This window comes from Rousettus aegyptiacus, unplaced genomic scaffold (genome assembly GCF_014176215.1).
Source record: "Rousettus aegyptiacus isolate mRouAeg1 unplaced genomic scaffold, mRouAeg1.p scaffold_m13_p_7, whole genome shotgun sequence".
NCBI classification, from domain to species: domain Eukaryota; kingdom Metazoa; phylum Chordata; class Mammalia; order Chiroptera; family Pteropodidae; genus Rousettus; species Rousettus aegyptiacus.
Window position 1 is genome coordinate 4585247 of NW_023416310.1, and position 26253 is coordinate 4611499.

General features: G+C 57.5%; 1 protein-coding gene across 2 annotated transcripts in view; it reads left to right on the forward strand.

Moving 5' to 3' along the window:
- Positions 1-512: 512 nt before the first annotated feature.
- LPIN1 (lipin 1) overlaps positions 513-26253 on the forward strand; it is a 94384-nt gene continuing 68643 nt past the window's right edge. For both annotated transcript variants that reach the window (XM_016144782.2, XM_016144783.2), the window contains exons 1-2: positions 513-643; positions 19555-19611. In XM_016144782.2, coding sequence (XP_016000268.2) covers positions 563-643; positions 19555-19611 — 138 coding nt within the window. In that variant the 5' untranslated portion in view covers positions 513-562. The remainder of the gene's footprint in view (positions 644-19554; positions 19612-26253) is intronic.

The window sequence follows — 26253 nt, forward strand, 5'->3', positions numbered from 1 at the left end:
GCTTTTGTGGGAACCAGCAGGGTAGAGTGGAAAGTGAACGGGCTACTCTCTGCACAGCCTTTTGCAAGTTTCCCTGCACCCAGCATGTGAGGTGGTCCCTCCCGCCCGCCTCCTCCCGTCGAACCCCTCTGAATCCCAAGTCTCTCCTTGTGTGACCTTGGGGAAGGTAGTCGGTCTCTGAGCCTGTTCATGATGTCTCAGAGAGCCGGTGGGGAGAGAGAATGAACGTCAGGGTCAGCTGCCGACCAGTCTCCCTCACCAAGCTCAGAGAAGCTGGCACCTGCTGGGACCTTGCATCCTTCAGGGACAGTGAGTGTGTCCCTGGAGTTTGTTTGCCAGTCCCCAGGTGGGAGAGGATTTGCAATTCAACACTCAGCTCTTTTCCTGAGCCTTGTGACTTGGCCGGGCTCCTGGGGTGGAAAGGGAAGCCGCCTGCCCCAGGCTCAGCGTCTCAGGCCCAGCCTTCCTGCTCCTGAGAGGGTGAAATTAGCCACCGCCGGCATTTTCCTCCCAGCGCTTGCTGGTAGTGGTGAGCAGCCGGCCAGCACCCGAGGGCCCGGCCATGGAGGAGCAGGAGGACACCTGTGGCTCCACCTCGGAGTCCCCACAGGATAAGAGCCCCCCGGACTCTCCTTGGTCGTGGGTAAGGACCTCTGTGTGGCCATTGAGAACTGTCACCTCGGGGAGAAGTGCCGATGGGACCTGGGGATCATTTAGGCCCAGAGGGTCTCATGTAGGATTCGTGCATTCACATTTTTCCAAAGAGGTGATGGACCCAGCTACTCCCCAGGGGCTCCAGAGGCCCCATCAACAGTAGAGATTTTACAACTTATTCACAAATTAAAGGCTTTTTTCTTTGCCTTGGAGGGAAAATGAGTAGTGATCGCTTTGATCCTCAGGCAGGGAAACAGAGTGTCCTGAAGGCTTCCTGCTCACCAGGCGCCAGGCGCTGTGCGACCTCGGATGTCCTCCTCCTTGTCTGCGCGAGGCGAGGGGCGTTGAAGCGACTTGTCCCACGCAGTCACTTAACCACCGTGTCTCAGAGTGTGACATATGTCGTGGACTCTGCTGGACTCCGAAGCCAGTAGCGGTGCCGTCCTGCCGTTTTAGACTCATCCCAGATGCCAGGGCTTTTCGGTGGGCTTGAGGGAGAAGGTTGTTCAAAATCGTTATTTTCTTTTAAAGCCCCTGAGTGGGAATGGGGGTGTTCAGACGACGCTGGGGGAAGGGGGCTCTGCGTGTGGAGCCTCAGCGGCACAGGATGCTGGCCTCACCGTTCCTCCCGAAGGGAGGAGAGAACTGTGTTAAACCCCAAATAGTGCCTGGGTCACCCGCGGCACCCCACCTCTGGTCCTCACCTGCAGAGGCGAGGCTGGAGGGTGCCTGGACGCAGAGCGAGCCTGGGGCTGTCTGCATCTAGGGAAAGAAGCGAGCAGAGCCTCCTGGCTGCTGCTGGTTCCCCAAAGTCCCTGTCGCCTGCCTGTCTCTTGAGTCAGGCTCATCCTCAGAGCCACTCCCTCCTCTGGAGGGGTGGGGGGCCCTGCTGGGGGCTCGCTGGTGCTGCTCAGGCTGAAAAGCAGTGGGGCCACCGGGGAAAGGGGACTCAGATCCTGCCCCCTCCTCTGCCACCATTTGCCTCTCTTGGCTTTTGGGCAAGCGTTCGCCAAGCGGACTGGTGCTTGCAGAGTTCCCGGGCTGGTCAGCGACCCTCCCCCCTACAGGCCGATGGCTGGAATGGGAGCAGATCAAGGGCACACACTCTGACCAAACAGACTGGTTTTGTGGTGACTCGGCATTCAGATGGCCTCCTCTGGTTTCCACTCCTGGAATGTCCCTTACGCGGAGCAGCCCAGTGCTGGCTGGGACGTGTACCTGCCTTTCCCTCATGGGCTCCCATGAAGTCCCCCCGCATCCACCACGGTGACCCACGGTCTCTGCAGCCCTGAGACGTGGGTCTCACTCTCGTGTGTATCTCTGTCATACAACTCAGGCAGACACGGTCACTCCCATCGGACTGCCGAGGAAACCGAGGCTATGAAATCGGGACCTGCCCATTCGGGGGCTGGCATTAGCTGGGGACAGGAAGCGGGTCTCCTGGAGCCAGGATGGGCCTGTTTCTGTCACCCTGGACACCCCCTAGACACTGCGATCTGAGGAAGGGCTGAAGCGTTTGTTTTTTTGCTCCTATGTTTTGATTATTACTTGCTTTTCCTGATTATAAAAACACGTTCATTATGGAATATACGGCGATATGCGCTTAAGATACTAAAACGCCCATCGCCCGCTGTGGAGGGGCCTGCGACCTTCGTGAGCAGAGGCCGTACCTCGTTTCCCAGAGGCTCGTGGCGATTAATCCCCAGAACGGATTTCAGCTCCGTTCTCTTCTCTGTTCCATGACTCTCCCAACTGCACGCCGCCCTGTGTGCTTGGCTGTCAGGCCCCTCGCCGAGACCCTCAAGGCCCCCGTGCTGCCCCATGGGGCTCGAATGCCCTGCCGTGTGGCACCTGTGGCTTTCTTCCGGGGGAGGCGGGCCTCGGTGGCCGGGGAGGGCAGTGGGGGCCGTTGCCGGACTCTGGTGCTGCAGCCCAGGGTCCTGCAGGGCGTCTGCCCCGGGCACCATGACCTTGAGCTCGGCTCAGGCTTGTGCTCACATCTGGAGGCGTCTGACCTGTTGTGCGGAAGGGTGGCTGCAGACGGGGGTACTGGCAGCCTGAACCCCACCTCCCGGGAGAGAGCTACTGACGGTGGCTGAGTCCCTGCCTAGCCCTTGGAGCACAGGGGAAGGCCAGGCCCGAGGGGGCTTCGGCAAAGCGGAACGCAAAGCTGGGCGCTGGGGCGGGTGCCCCGACGGACCGACTGCGGGGCAGGAAAGCTTAGAGGAGGCGGCAGCGGGGCCGCCGGCCCAGCGGGGCGCAGCGGCAGGAGCCCGGGCTGGGCCGGCTGCTGCCGGGAGGGGCGGGAGCGGCCCAGCCGTCGCGAGGCCGGGAAAGGGCAGCTGGCAGCGCCGCGAGCCCCAGAGGCACCTGCAGCGCTGGCGCGAACGTCCCAGAGGCTCAGAGCCCGGACAGTGCGCGGAGCCTCGCGGGGCGTGGAGCGCGGGGGGTGGCCCGGGCCCCTGCCTGCAGAGGTCGAGGCAGACGAGAGTGGGCGGGCCTGCACCTGGCCAGCTGCCAGGTTCGCGGGGGCATGGATCAGGCCGGGGAGGGCGTCCCTGAGGAGCCGGCCCTGGAGCCAGGCCTTGGGGACGAGGAGGGTGTCAGTAAACAGCCCACAGGGTGGGGCCTCCGAGGCGGTGGGGGGGGGGGCGCGCTCGGCCTGGGAGAAGAACGGCTGAGAGGACAGTGTGTTCCCCTCGAGCGAGGTCTGCAGGATGTGCTCCGCGGGGCGCCGGGAACTTTCTTTCTCCTTGGCCAGGTGTGCATGGTGACGTTCACCTTGGTCAGACGCGCAGCCCGGGAGACCAAGCAGGCGGTCACGGGCCACATAGACGGGACCTGGAGTGAACGGGGGATCGGGGCGGGGGGTGCAGGAGCCACGGGGCGCGGGCTTGAGCCCCAGGTTTGCCACTTACAGGTATTGATCTTGCGGAGCCTCAGTTTTCTCGTCTGTCAAGCGGGACTTACAATACCTAGTAACGTAATACTCGCAGGTGCTCAGTGAACAGCCGCTCTTACTCGTAATTGCACTAACCCCGAGCAGGGAAGGGAAAGCATCATGTCCACTGGGGTCATTGGTCTGAGCACTGTGAGGAGGAAGCGCACAGACACAGACCCCTCTGTCCGCTCACAGGGAGCAGAATTCTGAGCGCGATCCTCATCCAGACGTGTTAGCGCGGCGTTCGAGGCCTCCCGGGAGCGGGCCTCCCCTTCCTCCTCTCGGCTCTGTGCTCTGCAGCCATGACCGTGTGCGTCTTTCCTCAGAGACGCTGAGCCGGTCGGTGAGCTGGGTCTCCAGGGAGGTGAGCATCAGAACCCGTCCTGCTCCCTCCAGCCTCTGCAGGCTCAGATATTGGGATTTGGGCCCCAGCTGCCCAGAGCCTATGTTCACCACCTGGACTCCTTTGGCCACCTGACTAGGAGCCTGGACAGAGGCTGGATAATACCCTGCCAGGCCCTTTTCCTCGGGGACCTCTGGGGCCAACGCCCTTGACCGTGTGGGGCACAGACAGACAGACTCAGGGGAACTGTGGCCACCCCACAGAGCCCCGGCCGACTCGAAACACCCGTTTTCCCGCCTGGTCCGGGGAGAGTTTCGAGAGGCTACCACCTCAGGTCGGCCTGAAACCACCGGCCCCTTGGGCACGTGAGGAGCGGGGAGGGGGCCGAGAGAGGAGCCTAAGGTGAGCCGGTCCTTCTGTTGTCCTGAAGGAATTCTCTATAGCGCCCCCTTTCGCTCTGGCCCTGGATGACCACCCTACCTAGCACACACCTGTCAGGCCACACCTGTGCCTGGCTTCGTAGTCGTGAGTAGTCGTCGGCTCACGCATAACTTGTTCCCAAAGGTCTTTCCTCACAGCTGCTTCAGGATCCTAATCATCTCCCTCATCCCTTTGGTCAGGGCTAGAGAGGGGCGGGGGGCTTTTTTTGCTGGTGATGTTTCATGCGAAGATTAGGATCTAAGGTCAGTGCGAGAGATGGTCAGGGTCCCTCAGGATGTTGGTCCTCATTGCAAACACCATCCCCTGGCACGTTTGCGTTAATGGTTAAAGGAGCACATTGCTTCGATTTCCTGTCGGGGTTCAAAGCCTTGCTCTTCAGCTTGATTGGCCTTTCGTAGCCTCATATCCTCCTGGGAAAGAGATTTCGTGAGGGCTAAATGAGTTAAAAAGCCATAAAGCACTTAGTGCGCATGTAAGGAGTGTTACCTCTTGTTATTAAATCCATTACGGGCCCTGTTTCCAGCAGCCTGGGTGCACATTATTGTCCCTTCTGCAGAGCCCTGCGCGTTGGCCTTTTCGGCACCATGCGACCTCTTTCCTTGAGCACTGTGTTCACGTGAGCACGGCGAGATGTTAGCTCGCTCCGTGAGGTCCACCTGCGAGGTGAGATAGTTGGGGAAATAGCGGGCCTGTATCGTCCATCCCGAGACCTCCCTAGGAATCCGCTCTCTGGAATAAAACAGCGAGAGAGGTCGCCATGCGCGGTCGAAATTATTATTATTTCTTCTCTCCCTGTCTGTTTTGCCAAGGATATATGTAACGGAGTGCGTTTAAGTTAAAACCACGTCCGTGATGAAGACTCACTCTTTGCCAATAAGAGATGTATCGTCTTGCACATCCGAGTCCGTGGTACTGGAAAGCGCCACGCCGAGGTGCCGAGAGCTGCCGATGCAGGGTCAAGCGTCCAGGGTCGCAGGCTCAGCATTCCAAATGACTGTTTACGTGACCTTGAGCTTGGACGCGTCATTTCTCTGAGAGACGCAGTTTCCCGGCTCGGTCCCGTGAGGCGCGAGCGAGTCACATGAGCCAAAGCGCTTTGGGGACCGTGACGTTCCCTACGAATGCGCTTTGCCCCGTGCGTCTGCTCCGCGGGTTCTGAGGCCCTGCGGGGTTCTGGAAGAAAACCCCCGGTGATGGCCAGCGAGCTAAGGGCTTCATGAACTAATGCATATGCTGTAACACACTTCACGTCTAATTTTGTGCTCCGGTATTTTAACATGCCAAATTCTGTGGCGGGAAGCGTGAGAGGGCTGACTGGGCGGGTCACGCTTCACACGCGGCGGGCCGGGGCCTGAGGACGGTCGCGTTTGGGGCCGGGAGCCACCGACGCGAGGCCGGCCAGGAAGCGAGCCTGCGGTGGCCCGCAGGCCCGGAGTGCAACCCGAGGGGTGACAATGGGGGACCGAGAAGGAGGAAAAGGAAGAGGTCCGCGCTGGCTTTTGATTTGAAGAGTTGCAGGTGCACAATGCGTTGCCCCAACTCTTGCCTGCCTGGGCTCTGCAGAGAGGGCATGGGGCAGGGCTGTGCCTCGGGGGGCGTCCCTCCTGCACTGCCACCGCCCCCCTCAACCTTCTCCAATCTCTCTTAGCCTCAGGGTCTCCATCTTTACAACTGGGCTAATAAACCCGCTTTTCCAGCTTAGTGTGAGGGTGAATGACGTGAGGTCTGCAAAGAGTCTTCTTACTTTTTCCCTGAGCGGCGGCGTGAAAGATGTAATAGAAAAAGCTGTGGAAAAAGTATAACTTCACTGATTATTCCATGGGAACTGTAAAGTCCGGGAGCCGCAGGCTGGTGTGGCCCAGCTCTCTCTGTTCCGAGCTCTTGAGTAGCCCGAGGCCCAAGCGGCAGGAATGGTCTGACTGACCGAGCAGGCGGGGCAGCCGGAGCAAGGGGCCCCGGACTGGATGTGGCATTCTCGTTTTTTTTTTTTTTTTTTCCTCAAGAAAGAGCCGTAGCTATGCGGAGGTGGAGGTGGGGAGTGGGCGTGGCTGGGCTGGGCTGGCGCTGAAGTTTTCGCCGTCTGCACTTGACTTTCTGGGGGAGGGTAATGACCCACGTGGAGAGAATGCGCCTCCCGTCCTGGGGCAGTTAAAGCGTCTTTCAGGAAACGATTCTAACAGGAGAAGGTGTTTTCCTTTTGTCTTTCCTCCCCCCTTGTTTTCCTCCTTTGTATTTAAAATAAAAGCTCACAGCACAGTGGTAGTCACCACCCATGCGCCCCCAAGCAAAAATAATAAAACGCTATTGTTTTTTCATTCGTTTATTCATTCTAGTAGTAAATATTCATCTGGCTTCCGCTTTGTGGCGGCAAATAAAACAGACCCACGTTCGCATCCTCCGGAAGCCGATGTTTCAGGTGAGGAGAGAAGAATGAGGAAACAAACGAGTCAACCCCGTGCCCGGCGGAAGGCAGGGGGTGGAGGAAAATGGGGCAGGGGGGGCGGGTGACAGGGAGCACGAGCTGGCGGATGACGCCGTTTCAACCGGACAGGTCAGGGCAGGTCCCGCTGAGACAGCAACATTTGGACAAAGACTCGAAGGAGGTGGGGGAGTGAGGGACGTGCTCACAGGCGCCCAGGCCCTGAGGCGGAGGCCTCGTGACAGGTTCGAGGCCGGTGTGGAGCCAGGAGAATGGGGTGAGTGGGAGCCGGAGGTCACGTCCGGAGCCGGGGACGGGCGGGGCTCTGGCTGACCTCGCAAGGGCGCTGGCCTCGACTCCGAGCGAGATGGGAAGTCATGGGGGCACTCGGGGCGGCCACTGCCTTGGAGTGTGTGCATGTCAGGGACCAGTCTCTTGGGCTCTTGGCCGACAGGGCAGGAGCAGGGGGACCAGTGGGAGGCCGTTCTAATTCACCCCAGTGGGAGCTGAAGGTGGTTTGACCATGGCGGTTGCGGCGACAGGGCGAGAAGCTTCTGGAGGCGTTGAGAAGGCCGAGCGGACAGCATGCCGCGACGGACCGGGTGTGAGGAGCAAGAGAAGACAGGCGTCGGGCGGGCCTCCGGGGGCCACTGGGGCCCCGGAGTTGTCCGCAGCGTTGGACCGGACGTGGCGGGGTGGGGCGGGTGGCTTCGTGGGGGCAGTTACCACTGAGAGGGCAGCTCGGTGTTCTCAGACATCGCAGGAGCGTGACCGCCGGCATTCCTGGGCGCGCGCCCTGCAGCCAGGGCCCGGGGAGTGACAGCTCCTCCAGCGGGGGCAGCAAGGTGGGGACAGGAGGGGCCTCGCCTCCGAACTTCGGAAGAGTTTATTGCGACTGGGATGACGAGAGCAAGACTCTTTCGAGGGGCGACTCGTATCCAGTAGCCGAGGGGCACGGAGGTCTGGTCCTGGGCCGCAGGTGTGGCCTGAGCAGGCCTGCTGTGACTTTGGAGCAGTGACACTATCCCATAGGGCTCCTGCAGTCTACGTGAGGCTGCGTGTGGCGTTTGTGAGCACAGGGTGCCACTCGAAGGTCGCCAAGCTGGCCATTATTCACGGGGGAGGTGGCACCGGAGACCAGCCTTATGAGGTACTGGGGTAAAAGGAAACCATGACCCAGGGCAGGGCGGGTGCAGCGGCCTCTGCAGTTTGCGGCTTGCCCGGGGCCCTGGCTCGGGGGCGGCGGGGGCTGACCGCCAGCCTCGCTCTGCTCGCCCAGCCTGCGGGGCCCTGGACGGAGGCCGCCTGGGGCAGTCGGAGGCAGGGGCGCCTCTCTGCAATCTGTTCGCGCAGAGAGCTCGTCTGTTCGCTCGGCACAGAGGGGCCCCGTGTGCCGGCTGTGGCCACAGCTTCCGGCACCTGCGCTTCTCAGCATGAACCTTCGATGTCAACGAAACATCTACACCCCCAGCCTATGCACGAACAAGGAAGGGGGCGGCTCGTGAGGAGGCAGAGACGGCAGTCTTGGTCACCCTCTTTCTCAGCTCTCCTTGCCTCGCGGACCCCGCCGCCCCTCCCCGCGGCCACCAGGGCCCCGCGTGGGGCAGGGGACCTCCTGCAGGCTGTCCAGCTCTGGGATCACAGCTTGGAGTTCTTTTTGGAGGGACAGTCTCCAGGCCTCACTTTGGCAGACGGAGCCTCTCTGTGTGGCCAGGCGGGGGGAGGGGAGGCCTCTGTTTCCATGGTTACACCCTTCAGGCCCTGCCTAATGGCTGTCGTTTGGCCCCGGCGTCCTGGCTCAGAAATACCCCTCAGAGAGCGTTGTCCCACTGGGACCCAGGACAAGGCACACTTGGGCAGGGATCATGTCCCTTTGCTCTATGCAAGTGGGAGACAAATGAAAAATGAGGTAAGACACGAAATGTTTTCAGCCGGCAATAAGGGAGTTCTGCTGACATTCTCGAGGGAATTCTGTTTATCTCAGGACAAGGTGATTTAAACGTCAAAGTCGTCCAAAATAAAGGCAAAGGGCACTTGGCTAGCTGGTGTCTTCCCCGATTTGACCTAGGCAGAAACTGAGTTTATTAATAACCGCTTGATAGACGCTTGGCAGTTAATGGTGAAGCCAGATGGGATCAGGTTTCTGGGTTTTACCCAGTGAGAAATGCCTGATGGGTGAGAGGTCACCAGCTGGCCTTCCACCCCGAACACCGAGCAGCCTGCCCGTGCAATCATATCTTACAAGCCTGCGAGCCAGTCCCAGCTTACGGATAACTCGAAGTGCTTTCAAACGTGGTAAATGTCCAGGCTTATTGTTGCTGCTGCTGTTTGCTGAGTGCTTTCTGTGGGCCGGGGCCCTGCCGGGCGCCTTTCCCTTTTTCGTCTCTGCGGAGCTCCTGAGAACCATGGCGTGGAATGTTCGCCTCGGTTTACACACGGAGGAGCTTAGAGAGAGTCTTAACCGGCCTGAGGTCTCACGCTAGCCGTGAGACCATGATTCCGGGGCAGGGCGCCCTCTGGAAAAGACTGTGCACCCTCCACCGGAAGTGCTGCCTTCCTGTTGGTCTCCGCTCAGCATCTGTGGCCGTGAATCCTAACTCCCCTGGGGGCCGGGTCTCCCAGCCCACGCATCTCTCTGCTTGGCTAGAGATCCCGCTCTCCAGCATGGACTGCCTCACTCATAAGACGGCCATTTCCAGCTGGTGCTCGATACCTCTTCTCAGGGTGACGGCGGGGCCGGGGCAGAGAGCAGGAGAGCCTGCTCCGCGGGTCCGGCCCTCGCAAGCTTTTTGGATGAAAGAAGACTTAACGGTCTATGGGGTCCTGAATGCTGGGTTGGAAGGGGTCTTGGGGCTGGTCATCTAACGTGACCTCGCACTCAGAGCTGGCCTCTCGGGAGTCCTATGGTCACTCTCAGTCCTGGGCGTCGGATCCCTGATGGAGTTTGCAAATGACACAAGGTATACAGACGGCACTCGCGACCCTGCAGGGAGTTAGTTATACGATTAAGTCTGTCCCAAACCTCGTTTCACTGGTGTAGACCTGTCCAAGTCCTTTATCCTGCCGTTCTGTTTCCCAACGTACTGATTTCGTTGCGTCTGAGGACGTGACTTGCTCGCTTTCCTTTCCCGACTGCCATTGATTCGCAATGGAAAAGCATATTTTTCCATCCCATTTTTTTGTTTTTCTTCAGCTTCTATGACTAGGTGGAATCCCCATTCCTTTAGTGTTTCTCCTTAATTTTCAAACATATCCACTTAATGTCTAATTTAGTTTTAAATTACTTTTTGTTTCTATACTTCTCACAAACATCGCCTAGACCTTCACCCGCGCGAGGCTGTAGGTTGTCTGTCCCCAGCGTTCGGAACATATTTGTCTCCTGCGAGACTTGAGTTTTATCCTTTGCCGTATACGTCCTGCTGCGTCACCGCAACGTGCGGGTTTGTTTTTATCCGCCTTTCTCTACGCCCGGAGCTTACTCGCACTCGCAGGGCGTGTCTTTCATCAACTTCAGAAGAGTTTCAGGCGTCTCTTCGAGAGCTGCTCCTCTGTGAGCCCCTTAGTTCTCTTTTCGGGGACACGTACCGGGCACACATTTTAGGCGCACGGTATCTCGTGCGGCCCTTAGATTCGCTTTTAGCTCCTTCTTTATCTCTCTGACTTGCTGCGCCGGTTGAGTTCTGCCTTACTACATTCCACGTCGCTAGACCTCTCTTTTACTGCTTCTCGTTAGATAATATCCACTGTATTGATATTTTTCGTTTTAATTTCAGTGACTACAGTTTTAAATGCCAAGGCTTCTGAATGATTCTTTTCCTTAGTAGTTGCAGACTAGTGTTTAAGTTTTATGTCTTTGGGTCTCATAACTTCTCTTTTTAGTGGATGTTGTCCCTTCATCTGTATCTTTAAGCATCCTAATTAGGGCCATTTAGGCTCCTCGTCAGCTGTTCAGCGAACTGACTTCGGTGTGAATCCACACTGCACATGTGTATTTCCTTCGCTATCGTCGTTAGCGTTGTATTTCTTCACACGTGTAGGAAGTTCTGCTTTCGGGCTCATTTTGAGTGAATGTTTTATTTGCTGCTGTTATTTCCTTCTTCGGATACCTCAGATGCCGTCTCCCTACCGACGCTCTTGGTCCTCCGCCGTGAGGGCTGGGCGCTTTGAGAGACGCACCCCAGGCTAGTTGCCTGTCCAGGTCCCGGGGGCACGATCCAGAGCCAGGCGCAGCACAGCCCTGCAGAGCGCCTTCTGTGTACTGGTTCTGGGGAAGTTCAACACGCAGACTCTGAGCCGGAGGGACGCTCACTCTCACTCCTGTTCGAAAGATCGGGTCACCGTCCTCCGACGCCCCTCTCTGGCCTTAGCGCTAACGAGCAGCGCCGCAGAAAATTTCGAGTCTCTTTCGCCAGCAGTGCGGCTTCGGTGTGGGGCCTGGCTCCTGTGCCCCGCTCACGTGGCCCTCCACAGGCGCGGGCCACACCCTCCGCTTCCGGACAGGGCCTCGGAGGCCAGTGGCTTTACATGTCCAGTCTGTCTGGTTCGTGACGACACTAGCTTGGTTGTGAGCCTCGCTCTGCTCTTTTGTCTTGTCCTTTGATCCACAATGGGTTTGCAGCAGAGGGGCCGTTTCAAAGTGCAAGCTCACCATGCCATCTTGACCGAAGGCCATATACGTGCTTTCTGTCCCAGCCCAACACTGAGGAAATGTTTAAGAAGAGCTAAAATAGAAGGAGTGGCATGATGTCCAAGGCAGTTCGCACACCCCTCAGGAACGTCAGCGCAACTAGCTGTGCTTACTACAATGTTACCCAACTCAAGTTATCCAACCAGTCCTTTAGGGCATCATGAAAGATTTATCAAACGCCTTGTTGAAATCATTACTTACCCATGTGTGTGTGTGTGAGAGAGACATATTCCCCTCATCTGGGAACCTAAGTATTCCTCAAAAAAGGAAAGTGTTTTCTTTGCCAGAATTCTGCCCTTGAAACTCTGGTGGCTGCCACGTTCGTACAGGTTGCCAATGGCGGTGGCTTTCCGACACTAAGGGTGACTCGGTCGGGGGCATACGGGGTGAAGTCCGCGGGTCGACTGTGCCCTAAATGGAGCCCTGCCTCACGGTGTATCCTCGGCAGGTGAGGTCAAGCACTGGCATAGTCTAAGCGAAAGGGTTTGGAATTTTTTGATGCCGGTGGAAAGTGCGGCCCCATTTCCTTCTTGCTCGGGCTCTGGCCCCGGGCGAGTTCACGCGAGTGGCCTCACCTGTAACACGCTCTGCTGCGAAGGCACGGTGACCTGACGCAGTGCTTCCCAAAGGCCGGGGTCACCCGAGAGCGTGACAAGTCCCTGGGTTCTGCAGCCAGAGGTTGTGACTCGGCGGGTTAGTGCGGGGACCGAGCATGTGACATGTCAGTGAGTTCTCCGTCGATTCCGATAAGCAAGCGGGTTTCGGTCCTGAGTGGGAATGGCTGCCAGGTGCTTGGCAGACAGGGCGTGGCGCCGAGCGCGGGCTCCACGAGGCCTGCGCCCCGCTTCCCTTCTCCCCTCTCTCCTCCGGGGCGCACAGTGCTATCGTTTTTGTTAGACAAAAACCACAGGATGCAGCTCATACAAATGGCTCTTCTCCAGATGTCCCCCTTCGATAAAGACAGAATAAAGGGCGATGCTCTCCTCAAACTTCTCATTCAAATTCCACCCCCATTTATTGGGTCGATGCTCTGAACCCTTTGGTTAGCCCCACGAACCGGAGATAAATAGGATTCGGGCCCTGCTCCTGAGATCTTGGGGTTCTACTGCAGCCTGAGAAGGTGAAGGCGGCGAGACAGCCCAAGCGGGGGAGCAATCTCCCTTTGGGCCGGGGGGCCAGCCTTCCTCGCACACTTTAAATGACATCCCGGAGGCTTTCTCGGTACGTGTGTCCAGGTATTGTGATGGCCGAGATGGATATGGAAGATGGAGCTAGAGAGTCAGGAACAGAGAAGGCAGAGGGCTGGTCCTGGGGTCCCGAAGGTCAGGGGTGGGCGGTGGCCTTTGGGAAGGGCTGCGCACCCACCGGAACCCATGGGCAACTCTTTTTTTTTTTTTTTTTTTAAGACTATGGAGTCCCAGATGCTATCCTTATGGAATCGAATTTCTAGCACTGAGCTTTGGGCACCGTTAACAAATTGCCCATGCAGCTCTGATGTGTAGCCAGGTTTGGGACACACTAAGGATTCTAGAATTTTCTAAATGTGATCCATGCACTCTGCTGAATGATCTGGTCAGCAGTCTGAGCGAGTCTGACTCTAGAGGCCCGTGCTATTCACCAGCAGCAGCGTCAGCACCACCTGGAAGCTCATCAGAGACGCAGTCTCCGGCCCGAGCCAGACCTGTCGAGTCAGAAGCCGGAGCCCCTGCTGACTCAGGCCGCGCACTTCCCGGGGCCAGGCTCCTGGCTGCCTCCGAAAGACCTGCAGGTTCAGAAGCATAGCCCAGCCCCCCATCTGCAGCAGCCCTGAGGTCTGTCTGCCCTCCAGGCTGGGGCCCGATGCAGGGGGCAGGAAGGAACCCCCTCCAGTCACTCTGGGCTAAACCGGCTCCAGCTCCCGCCTCTCCGGCTTGGGCCGGAAGGCCCACTGCCTGCAGGAGTCTGCGTGTCACCACTTAGGAATCCAGCCTGCCTCCCCCCTACGAGGATGCTCCGTGTTTACTGAACTTTGATGACCTGCTGGCTCCTTCCTTGACTGACGTTAGCAGTAATGTGGCCTGACTTGGGACAGGGAAAGGTCGCCGTTCACGGAGAGGTGAGAGGTGAGCGGAGAGGCACTTGGTTGGCCGCCTTTGTGGCTGAAAGCCTGACTCGCACCTCATCACCTCATCGCCTCATCGGTTGGCCTTGCTGGCTGTGGGCGCCTGCCGAGCTGTCGTGTCCCCCACCCCCATCTCCTCGTCTCCCTCCTCGCCTCCTCGCTGTCCCACCAGGCCAGGAGCAGGCCACACCCCCAGGGCACCGCCCCAGCCCTCAGGGGAAAGGCGAGGACAGGCCCGACTTGTCACGCCTCCCTCAGCTTTGGGCGATGTTCCAAGCCGGTTTCCTGGATGGGACGTGAGCCGGCCTGTGGTGGTCAGAGTGTCACCGTGTTCAGTGCTGAGCCTGTAGCCATTTTCTCTCACGAGGCAGACAACCTTGGCCTCCAGTGGCTCTCCCCACGGGTCCCGAATCCACGGCGACGTGGGCACCTGTCGTCCGGGCCAGCCGAGCTCATGGTGCACAGAGGGGACCTGGAGGAGCAGGAGGCGCTTCCTGTCCTGCTGTGTCCTGACCCCTCCGAGGCCCCCTCCTGCCTGCTGCCCGACCTCCGGCCTGGCCGGGGCCCAGCTGGACTGCAGCTGTCTCGGGAGATCAGACGCTTTCGTGGAAGGGACTGGATGTACCCAAAGTCGGAGGACTTTCTCCAAGTTCTTTATTTAATCGTCCTCCCTAGAATTGGGGCTGCTGCGAGTGGCTCCCCTGCCACCCGCCTGTTCTAAGAAGTGCAGGAACAGTATCACGTGGATCCGATATCTTCAGAGGCAGCAGTTTCTTGTGTCCTTGGTGGTTGTTTCTACCCAGAAAGCCACCTGCTTTGGACTTGATGGATCAGGGCCTGATTTTTAAAAGCCAGACTTTTAAATTGCCCGATGCCAGGTTTCCCCAGAAGAGGCGGGATGGTAATACCCACAGTGCTCAGGGAGGAGTGATGGGAACGGACCGTGGAGAGGCCCCTGGCACCGCTCCCGGCTGCCCTGAGGAGCGTGCGTGTGCGGCCACAGGTCTATGCTTCCCCCATGAGGCTTCCCGTTCAGATGCGAATTTCCTGAAACTACGACCTTATCTTCCCCGAGCAGAGATGGATGTGTGGAGGACGGATCCCGGAGACGACACCCGTTATTTCTGCAGCAGAGTTTCTCCCAAATGAGTCCCCAACATACAGACGCCACCGTTTGTGTGGCGAAAACAGGGTCTCAGGCTTATGGGGGTCTTAGGAAATGTTTCATTCTATGACCCCTCTGTGAAATCGACGGCACGTGATGATGCATGCAGCGAGGGCGCTGAGAACCGTCGAATGTGTCCCGGTGTGTCTGCTCCACTGCGCAGAGTGGTTTTTGTTTAATGCCTACCGCCAGTGGGGGATGGCTTGGCTCTGAGCTGCCCGCTCATGGGCTGGGAGGCGTGGAGGCCAGGGCTTCGGGGTGCCCAGTCCCCGCGGACCTGCCCCGGCGCCCTGGGGTCCAGTCCTGGCCTGATCCTCTCGTGTCTCCGCTGAGCTCCTGGCCTTGCCAGGGTGACGGGCCAGGTCCCAGGTCCCCGTCTCCTCCGGCTTCCTGGCTCCTCGCACTGCGCCTGGCGAGCAGTGGGTGCCCAGTGACGGCCAGCACTGGACAGATTCCCGTCAGAACCGCTCGTTGGAGGCTATGTCCTTGTTTACCAGTTGGGCCTTGTCCTCGTGTAGACGCACACGTGTGCGTGTGTTTACGGTCCGTGTGGGTTCTTTTCGTGGACGCGCGAGTAAGCTCTGGGACCGGGTTTCACGCGGGACGGTCGGCCTCGTCTTTTTGCCATGAATACACACACACAGACACGCAGAAACCGAAAAACACACAGAAGCACGGACTGTACAGCAAACGCACAGACGCCTCGCGAAAAATAGGCACATGACTCTCCGTCACGAAGCGATTTCATACCCAAACGTTCAACGAAGTGCGACCCGGGCCCCCTCCCCCCACACGCACGCGCTCCGTGCTGCCCGCTTGCTCATTCCTCCGGAGCAAACGGCTTTGCCATCTCATGCCTTCACTCAGCCACGATCGTGTGGCGTCTCGTGCCTGCGCGGGCGAGGATCCCGGCAGGGCTTGGCCGGGCCGTTCTTCTGTTTCTCACGCATCACTCGGATGCCTCGGTGGCACCTGACGGGCTGGTCTGGAAGGACCACAGTGGCTCCCCTCACATGTTTGGTGCTGGGAGGCCAAGGCCACTCAGCGGTGACGGGAGTGTCACCTACGCAGGGCCTCTAGGACACGGTGTTTTAACCTTTGTTAATCATAGCTAGCATCTCCATAAGGAGAACCGTGAGAGGTGTGGAGGACTCCGAGGGCAGCTTACGACCTGGCCTCGGGGGTTGAAGAACGGCCCTTGTCCTGCATATTAATGAGCCACAGGGCACTTCAGCCAGCTCATGTTTCAGGGGAGGGCTACTAGACTCTACCTGTCACTGGCAGGAGCAGCAAAAAATTGAGGTCACCCGTCCTCTAACACACACACACACACACACAGTGCTGTGTACCCCACGTGAAGCTCGAGCCGTCCCTGCTTGGCGCCCCCCCCGGGGCTGTGTCTGTGCCCGAGCGGTGGCACCTCGGGCAGGGCTGGGAAGTGCCCCGCCCCCCTCGACGGCCTTCCAGGGGCTGCAGATGAAATGTGAGGCTTGGGGAAGAGCCTGACCTGGGGACGCTTCTTTACGGGGAGGGGCTTCTATCCGGGAGCTACGGCTCAGGGACATGCAAGGACCCAGGCTGCCTTCATCTCCCCCTGGGGAAACCTACAGAAGTTAGGCTGTCCACAGCCCCGCCCCCGCCCCATACCAGGAGACCGATGCAGACAGAGTGACGCCCTGGCTTGCAGGCCAGTCAGACTTGGGGCGAATCCCAGCTCGCCCACCCCCACCCGCTAGCTGTGGGACCGTGGCCAAGTCCCTCTGTGCTCTGAGCTCCAGCGTCTTCATCTGTATATTCAAAAATCACACTTTTTGCTCTTCCATTCGACAAGTATTGATTGACTATCTACCACATGCTGGACCCTGCGGGGCATACGACGACGTGAGCCCCAGGCCCTGTCCCCTGTGGAGTGAGCCGTCACGAGCTGGGTAGTTACACAAACCAATGTAACTTTGCGAGCTGTGCTGAGCGCCGTGTTGGGGGGGTGAAGGTGCCAGGGAGGGCACGACTGTGGCGTGGTCGAGAAGCGGGGGCCAGGGACGGCGTCTCTGAGGGGACCCTTGCTGTGGTCGAGGGGGTGAGTGTTATCGAATCAGCCGAAATGTGTCTTGGGCAGAGGGGAAGGTCATGTGCAAAGGCCCCGAGACGGGATGAAGTCGAAGAGGAGGCGGGGAAAGGCCGGCGTGACCGGGCCGGAGGGGGTGAAGGCAGCGAGCGGGGGAGGAGCCCGAACAGGCGAGTGGGAGGTTTGTTCACCAAAGCGAGGAAGGGCTTAAAAAACGGCACGCATTTTCTATAGTTACTTGAACGGCTTTAATCATGGGGGTGACCCGACCAGACTGAGTCTCTAAAAGCCGACCTTGGCTGCGGCCTGGAGAATCGTGGGCGGCCTCGTCGGGAGGCTGCGCCAGGTGGAAGGAACGGCGGCCCCCGAAGGTGTCCATGTCCTAATCCTCAGAACCTCTGAACTCGCTAATTACGTGGCGAGAAAGAGTCGGGGTCGCAGATGGAATTAAGATTACTCAGCACTGACCTTAAAATAGGGAGATGAGCCTGGATTATCCAGGGGGCCCGGCGTAACCCCACGAGCTCAGAGGGTGGGTCAGAGAGAGGAGACACCAGGCGCGCCCCACCTGGTCTCCCCAGCTTTGGATATGGAGCAAGTTTTATTAACTGTGGTTTGTAACTGAAGGAAAGGAGTTTCTATGCCAGGAAGAGAGGTACCCGGGACCAGCATTAGTAACCATCACAATCAGCGCTTAGAGCTAATTCCTTCGACTGCAGATTCTCCTTCCGTTTCTATACTATTCTGGGGACCCTCTGGGGGCGGGGGGGGGGGGCCCAGAGTAGAGCCTGTTGGCCTGGCTGAGTGTGAGGTACTGTGGACCCTCCGAGTGGAGGTGTCCAGCAGGTAGTTGGACGCGCGGTCTGGAGCCGAGGGGCAAGGTCTGGACTGGAAATGCTGAACTATGGGTCAAGAGCAGACCAGAGCCACTGAAATCTCTCTAAGCCTCAAGTCTTCTCATCTGTAAAGGAAGAATAACAATAAAATAGTTACTTCATAGAGCTGATGTAGGAATCGAGAGAGATAATATCATGTAAAACGACCGTCCACTGCACGAATGTGAGTCGCTAGTCCCGGACGGTGACGCAAAGTGGAAGACTCGGTGCCAGGTTCAGGTGAGCACTGTCTGAACCACCTGGCTTTCACTCTGGTTATATCACGAATTATGTAATTATTCGGGGCCTTCTTTAAGCATCGGTGGCCAGGGCCACCTTTCTGCTCTACTCCTCGTAAGTAAGGACTCAGTGAAATGCACGTTCCTGTTGGCCTCATTCTTGATTCGATTTTCCGTCTTGACTTTTTTTCCTTCTGTTCTTCACTCAGAGTTTAACACATGTGACCGCTGCGGACTAAATGTTCGCATGCCCCCCAAATTCACACGTCGAAGTTCTGATCTCCAGTGCGATGGTATTTGGAGGTGCAGCCTTCGAGGCTCAGAAATGTTACATTCCTTCAAGGCCACGCAGCCATCTGTGGGAGGACCCGGGTTCAAACCCAAGTTCGTTTTTGACTTCCGCTTCGATTTCTAACTGCTTGATACCCAGGGTCCAAGGGCCAGGTTTCCAATTTTGCGTTAGAATTTTGACGGACAACCACAGATAGTCATAGATGGGATACGATTATTTTCTTTTTAGCTTTGAGAAAAATTATTGTTGAAATATGCGAGTTCACTATTTTTTTTTTTTTTTCCTTCTCGTGTCTACATTGAATCTCTGAAGTCCAACCAGACTCTCAGAGGAGTCGGTCCTGCTCCCTTTATTCGATTTAAAACTTCGCTTTTCATCGAATCCGAGCCTTGCGAATCCCAGCCTCCGCCGGCCTGCCTAGGCCATCTCGCGGGTGTGTGACCGGAGCTCCGGGTGCGCCCAGTGACAGGCGTGTGGCTGCGCTTCTGCCCCCCGACTCTCCGTACCCAACGAGCATGTTTTTTCGCAGCATGCTGTATCTCCCGCGGGGGCTGGAATGAAAGCGTCTCACGCTCATCGTTACGCCGAAACCAGGATGGAATTAATTGCCATGTTAAGCAATTTACAGATGGAGAAACCAGTCGCCTGCCCCCCCCTTTTCCAACGAGGATCTAGACTTGGGGAGACTGGCTTAATCTATATCCGCCGTCTTTCCCAGATTCTGTCTTACAGGAAAACCTAACCTTTTCATTCCAGAGGTGGTACCAGGATACTAAAATAGTCCTCCCCAAACTGATCCTTCGCGTTTCCCTCGTTGAGTTAAGGACTCCACCATCTACCTAGTCACGGAAGCCAAAAACTTTATTCTCAAAACCTCCCTTTTCACGAACCTCACACTACGAATCCCAGCCATGCCCCCCAGATTCCACCAGCAGGAGGCGCCCACGGACACCCCTTCTCTTCCCTGGCTGCCATCACCTTGGCTCGTACCCTGGCCCCCCTCTGCTGGAATAGCCTTTAAATTCACTTTTCTGCCAGAGGGATCCTTGTCAGAGACAGATCTGATCGACATGGAGTGAAGGAGGCCAGACAGAAATTCACGACCTCACGGTGCGCCCCCAGTGACCGAGACCGCGTGCTAATTGAAAGAGAAGTCACCATGTCCTTCTAACTTAATTTCTGTTCTTACTGAGGTATAATTCACATCTCATAAAGTTCACCACATTAAAGGGTACAATTCAGTGGCTTGTAGTATATTCACAAGGTTGTGCGATCAATATCGCTAATCCAGAACATTTTCAGTAATCAATTTCTCATGTTTTTGCCTTTCAGATTCCAATAATGAGAGACCCGGGATGGATTCGAAATGTGTGGTCTTCAAACATCAATGTGAGTGAAGCTGCTATGAATGCCCTAACTGTGCGTTTCCATTTCAAGATGAGAGAAAAGTCTCTCTGAGGAACTGCGGCTTGTTGCCCGGGGTAGGTGCGGTGTCCAAACCAGGGCCCCCGCCATTCAGCGGAGGCTGCGGAGTGGGCCTGTGGCCCTTCCCCAAGGTCGGATCGGCCCCAGGTGGATCCGAGGACATTTCGGCTCGTTTCGAATGCCTTCTCCCTGTGACCCATCTTCCCTGGGCGTGGATGTGATTCTGCCATCTCCCCCACCCCCCCACCCCCGACTGCAAGGCCTTCGGCGGCTCCCTGGCCAACAGGAAAGGCTCGCGCCGCTGGTCCCGCCGTAGCCGGCTCCCCACGTAGGATCGCGCGTGTCTGGTAAGGGGCCGGGCAGCTGCCCCAGGCTCGAGGCCCGTCTGCTCCTGCATCCGCCGCCCCCTTTGCCCCGCCGCCTCCGTCCCGCCGCCCTGGGCCTGGTCCCGGAGGCTTAGCCGGGCCCTTCGGAGTGCGTCTGCGGCCGCACTCGGCGCTCCGCTCCCTGCTCTGCCCACGGACGCCGTCTTTTGGGATCTCGCGAGACCCCACGTCCAGCGGGCTGGGCGCCGGCACCACCCCCAGCCTGCAGGCTCGCTCCGGCTCCCCGCGCCATTGCCATCGGGCTCTCCGAGCCTTTGTCGTTTGGGAGGAGTATTTTGCTGAAGCCGCCCGACCCGGGCAGGGGTCCCAGCTCTTCCCTTCTCTTCTCCTGGTGCGTTGAGCTATACTTTCAGCGTCAGCAGCATCCCACGACTTGCTCTACCCCACGGATCACAAACCCGAGATCCTCGCCTGTGGGGCGTAGATGCGAGGGAACAAGGTTGGGGCTTGAGAGGTTCCAGAAAGGGCTTTTGGGATGGTCCAGGGAAGAAACGAGGAAGCCCGAACACTTCAGCGTCCGTCTGTGGCCCGTCCGGAGCCATGAGGATATAGAGTGAAAATCACGCTTAGTCTCGGCTCTCGCAATGCTCACAGCCTGGGGAGAGGGACTCTGCAATCGTGGGGACCAGGAGCGTTTGCAGGAGATGCATGAGGCCTCGTGTGCGCCCAGCCGGAGCGAGGTTCACTTCCTTGAGGTGAACCCAGAGGCCTCGGGTAAATGAATGAAGGCTGCTGGGGCCCCTCTGAGGGGATTGGCAGGGCCGGGGCCCAATCAGAGGCCAGGAATGCCACCGGAGGGCAGTTAGCGGCAGTTGAGCCTGGAGCCAGGGGAGCCAGCCTCCAAGGAGGAGAAGGGGCAGCGAGTCTGGGTAAGTGAGCGCCTCTCCCGCGGGTGGGAGTGCAGGCAGGAGGGGTCTGAGGCCGGCCCCTGGTCAGGGTTCCAGCCCCAGGCTCTGCCCTGGTGGCTGTGGTATAAAGAGAGACTGGCGGGGGACGGCCACTCAGCGCGCGTGTGGCACTGAGCGAGTTAGCTAACTTCTGTCCGCGAGCGTCCATGACCCCTGCAAGGCAAATGCTTGCAAGAGGAGAGAGTGTCGTGTGGTCTTGGCAGAGGCAGAAGCTGGCCGGGCGCGGAGGTGAGAAACCGCACCGCGTCTCCTCTGGGGGGGACTGGAGCGCGTGCCCCGAAGAGGGGAGAAGGGGGTGCTGCAAACGGAGGAGGAGGAGGAGGCGGAGGAGGTGGAGAGAGCAGGGTGCTGGCGGCCGGCGAGGCGCGTCTGCTTTGCCGAGGGCCTCGGACTTTGTCCAACAGGAAGGAGAGGGGGTGGCGTGGAAGGGCCTTCAGCAGGCGGTGTCATTTCAGGTCCGCAGCCCCACTAGACGGTAGTCATGGAGACAGGAGACAGGAGTTCGTTGTTGGCCTGGTCGGGTTTGGTGTCTATGGACCAGCCAAGCGGAGGTGTCCAGCAAGTAGCCGGCTGTGTGGCCTGGAGCTGAGGGCCGCAGCTGGGCTGGAGGCACTGACCGGTGGGTCAGCCGTGGAGCAGTGTCACTGGAGTCTCTGAGTGGGGGGTAGTCACCCAGCGAGGGTGCGTGGCGTGGGGACACGGGCCAGGGCATGCAGGCGGGTTTCCGGTCAAGGTGTTTGGTCGTTCTTATGCTGTCGTCCTTAGACGCCAAGGAAGCTTGTAACTTCCCAAAGTGCTTGGTGATGAGAAACCCCCAAACAACAGGGCGGAAGAGTCAGAATCCCCCTCTGCCTCTGCCTCGCTCCTGGTTGCTTCGCAAGTGTGCCGGGCACCAGGATTCAGAGCCGAGTGTGCCGCGCGCGGTCGGTCCTTTCCTGCAGGGATTTACCAACCAGGAGAGGGGACAGAGCACCCACGGTGACATGGTGACACGCGCCACCCTGGGGTTCCACGTGGGGGCTCATTAGCTCAGAGCGACCAGTGACTACTTCTTCACGGACCTGTGGGGTAGTTGAGGGAAGGCTCTGCACCAGCTCCGGCCCTCAGCTGGAAGGAGCTGGCTGCGGACTGCAGAAAGCCAGAGACATGCTCACCGGCCCCTCCATCCCCAGGCACGTGCACGGGTTCACTCAAGGCAGAAGGCCCCGGATTCTGGAGGGACAGCTGAGCAAGGAAAGGTTCAGCCCCACGACCCGACCGGCCTCGCTCAGGCGACAGGACACAGTGGCGCCATTTATGACCTTAAGTGAGGGCCCCTCCGCTCTCCTGCTGTGCTCAGCTCCGGCTTGCACGGCCCTCGCGCTGGGCCGCCCGGCACTTCTAGGAAGAGCAACGATTCCCAGAACGCCAGGCTGTCCCGGCCCTGTTCCTGGAAACCGATGCTGGTTATTCCTTCTATTTCAAAGTTAGTCTTCCTAGAGGGAGCCCCTTTTTGTAGGGGGAGGAAGTGAAAGTTGGTCTAGATTTAAATTTATTTTTGAAAAAATGTGATCAAAGCGCTCGGTGGGCCTGGTGTCTAGTGCATCCGCTCACGGTGGAAGCCGGGCTTCTCCTCCTGCTCCCAGTCTGCTTCCACGTCCCCTTTGAATATTATCCTGTGGACTCAGACTCTGACAGAGGAGAATCTAGCCGATTCTCGCCGAGCATCACATGCAAAAGGCTCCTCTCTGCTTCTACTCCGCCATTCATGTAAAATCTCACCCGGGTTGAGTTTATTGTTGTTCAGACTGTGCCTTTCTCACGTACGGCGTTTTCCTTGGGGGGAGGCGTGCTTTTCCTGGAAGGCATGCTTGCCTTTCTTCCCTCTTCTTAGGATAAACAGTTCCCAACTCCCTGCCTGTCGCCTGCACGCCCCGCCCAGCACTCACACACAAAGCGGTCTTCAGCCCCCCTCGTAGGCACCCCAGTTTATCGCCTGCTCTGTACTACTTCTTTATCCAACCCTTCCCTTGGCTTTCACCTTGCAAATTTAATGAAACAGCTTTCCCGCTGAAGAGGCCCCGTCTGTTCTCTGTATTGTTGAGCTTTTTAAGTTCTGAAGTTTCCTCGAAACGTAGCGAGACGCCTGGAAGCGAAGGGAAAAATAAACGCAAATCCGCCTGTTCCGCGCCGCGCGCCATCCGCCCCGGGGTTTTCGTTTTTGTCCGGCGTTGTTAACGGAGCCACTGCGGAGGCGTCCGATGACATTCGCTGTCTTCCTGTCTGGAGGTCTGCCGTGCCGTCTCTTCCAGCCAATGCCTTTTGCATTATTTTATTTTATTTTATTTTATTTTTATTTTATTTTATTATTATTTTAGTTGAATCGTTAGAGCCGCACTCCGCGACACTCGTCTACCATGGGTCAGGGACAGGGACTAGCACAATCGGGCCCCGCAGCGTATTTAATTAAAATCTTGCAGAGAACGGCCACTTCCTGTTCAGTGAACCCCTAGGGTTTCTTGAGCTATCCCAAGGCCCCTTTCTCCTTCGTGCATAAAAACATTGCGCGAACGTCTCTTTTTAACGTGAGTTCTCAGTCCTCCTGTTTACCGATTCATTCTCCCGCGCAGTGGGCGTCTCGTGCTGGATGGCGCGTCCTCATTTGCTCTTGCTGGGGACACTGTGTATCTCTTAATCATTTACCCGCCACGTGCCTCGCACACAGCAAGCACTCAGAAGTGGCTCGTTGCATAAACCAGTGCGTTTTTTGAGACGTCCTTCCTGCCACCTTCCTGATAAGGACATTGACACGTTTAACACCAGTACCTGCTTAGTTCGTTTCTTTTCGTTAGAATGAGTATATTTTTATTATAGTTTGTTTTTATTATTTTTGTTACTATGGATATAGATTTGCAACCAGCCCTTATGGCCTTTAATAATGGTATTAAGTGTTCATTTAAAACTATTTATCGAGCACCTACTAAGTGCCAGGCACTGTGCTCGATCCTTAACAGAAATGGTTATTCCTGCACAGTCTGTCTGCTGGGGAGGGGTTTCACAATAATCGTGCACACAGGTGGGACACTTTACCGTAATAAACACATTGAACGAAAGATATCTAGACTAGTAGGAGTGTCTAACAGGGAGAACTAACCTAGTTGGGGAGGTTAGTGATGCTTCAGCTAAGGTTGTGTAAAGGCTGGGCCAAGTGGGGCACAGGCTGCTCCATGACGGTCAGCCACAAGGCGGGGCTCCCGGGGTCGCACCCGAGCGGACTTCTGATGCTTAGGTAGCAGTGCTGTCATTCTTTATAGGCTTCTGTTTTGACTGTTTAATAACTTTCCACTTTTAACTCTATTTAAAACTAGTTTTAGTTGATTGGGCAATACTTCAGTAATTCACCATTTTCATCTATGGCGTAGGCATTTCAAAGACCTCCTATGGAGCTTATGTTTCATGGAATTGATGCTTTTTCTGCAATGCCATCTATTACAGAACTCTCTTAAGAGGACACTTAGTAGATAACACCAAAGTTCCACGCCTCGTGAAAACTAGAGGCGGTAATTTCCTCCCGCAACGTGTCTTCAGTTTTCGTTGGCGGCCAATCCGATCTCGCGGGAGGGCGTGGGCTCGCTGCGCTCTAGGGTTCCCATCAGCGCGGCGCCCACCAGGCTCCGCCCCGAAGCCGCTCCGCGCAGCAGCCTCACCCCGTCCTCACTCACTCACCTCTCCTTACCTCTCCCCCCTCCTCCGAGCATCACCAACCACGTGCTGACATCATAACCCCAGTGGGGTCATCACAATCCTGCCACCCAACAGTGAGCGTTTCCGGGAGCCTCTCCGCACAGAGAGCAGACGAAAGGATGGTGGAGAGGGGGAGAAAATGGTAGGGCAGGAGGTGGGCTGAGGGGCAAGACCAGGAGGCCAGAGAGAGAAGGGCGAGGCTGGGGGGAGGGCCAGCCATGCCTGTCCTCGGAACAGCCGGAAAGTGGTGGTCTCGGCTGCTGAGAACTAACAGACTGGGAAGGGGAGGCGAGTCGACCAGGAGACCAGCGCTCCCGAGAGCGGAGATCTCCATATGAGGTCGGCGGCAGTTCCGCGGGTCCTGACAATATGCCCTATAAATGGGGGAGAACGGGCTTTCTGCAGCAGCTAAGGTAAACGGCAGGCAGGGAGGGCGGGGCGTAACGGGGCTTCTACAGCTTCCCCCTGTGCCGGCCTCTCAGGCACAGAAGTAAGTCACTCAAGAATGGCATCCGTGCCCGAAATTTGGGGACGCTAGAGCCCTCTAACAAGACTCGTGGAGTTTCGATTCTACCTTCCGTTAACCGGTTTGCCACGGGCTTCTCTACAGCTCTCTTCATTTATTAAGTGTGACCGACGGCCTCGGGGAGTGCTTTTAAGAATGATAAACCGTGGTCCACCTTTGTAAAACTCTGATTTTTACAAATGATTTCCCCCCAATATTTTATTAAAGTCAATGCCTTCAGACGTACGTACCAGCGTGTGACGCCGAGTGTATTTTCAGGGAGTTCTCTAAGTCGGCGCCTGGCAGGATTCTCCAGAGTCTAATCCCCATTAGGAGGGCAGCAGGCAGTAGGGACAGGAAGCTCGACTCCCAGACCAGGACCCCAGCAGCCCACGGCCACCTCCGCGAAGTAGGTGAGGTTTGCCTTTGCCTCCCCGCCCCCCCCCCCGCCTCCTCCCCCTTTGTATAGTCCACAGAGTGGAGAGATTTCTAGTGCCGAGAGCAATTAGCCGTGCGGTAGGAATCAGCAGACGGGTATCTACCGGAAGTGCAATTTCGTTGGGATTTTAAGATAATGAGATATTTCTTGGTTTTGTTTTGTTTCCGAATTGGGCGTGGGTCGTCTTCTGAGTCTTCTCAGAACAGCCGGCTGTGTAGACAGACCCCCTGGCCAGGGAACAGGTGAGCATGGGTGCCCGAAGCGCTTTTGTTCTCTCTGGATTTCATCTTTAATGGCTGATGGCGGAAATGCACGAAGAATCGGTTTTCTCGTTCCAAGAAGGACTTAGGTGTGTGTGTGTGGGGGGGGGGGGGCGTCACAGGGCTCCCGTTTCCCAGCGTGGGGTCGGGACCTAACGCCCCCAGAGGAGCTGCCTACATCCCGCCTCGAGCCTGTGTGGTGATGGATGGTGGTGCTGCCAGAGACAGCCGTTTTCATCTACTCAAAAATGGGTACATTTGTGAATGTGGTGTCCTTCATCGATTCTCCTTGGCAATCAACTCCTGATCGTCGCTGACCCCGTAACTGAGTACCTAGGCCACCGCAGTAGCCGTCTACCCGGGTGGCCTTGGCTGCCCTGTCTTC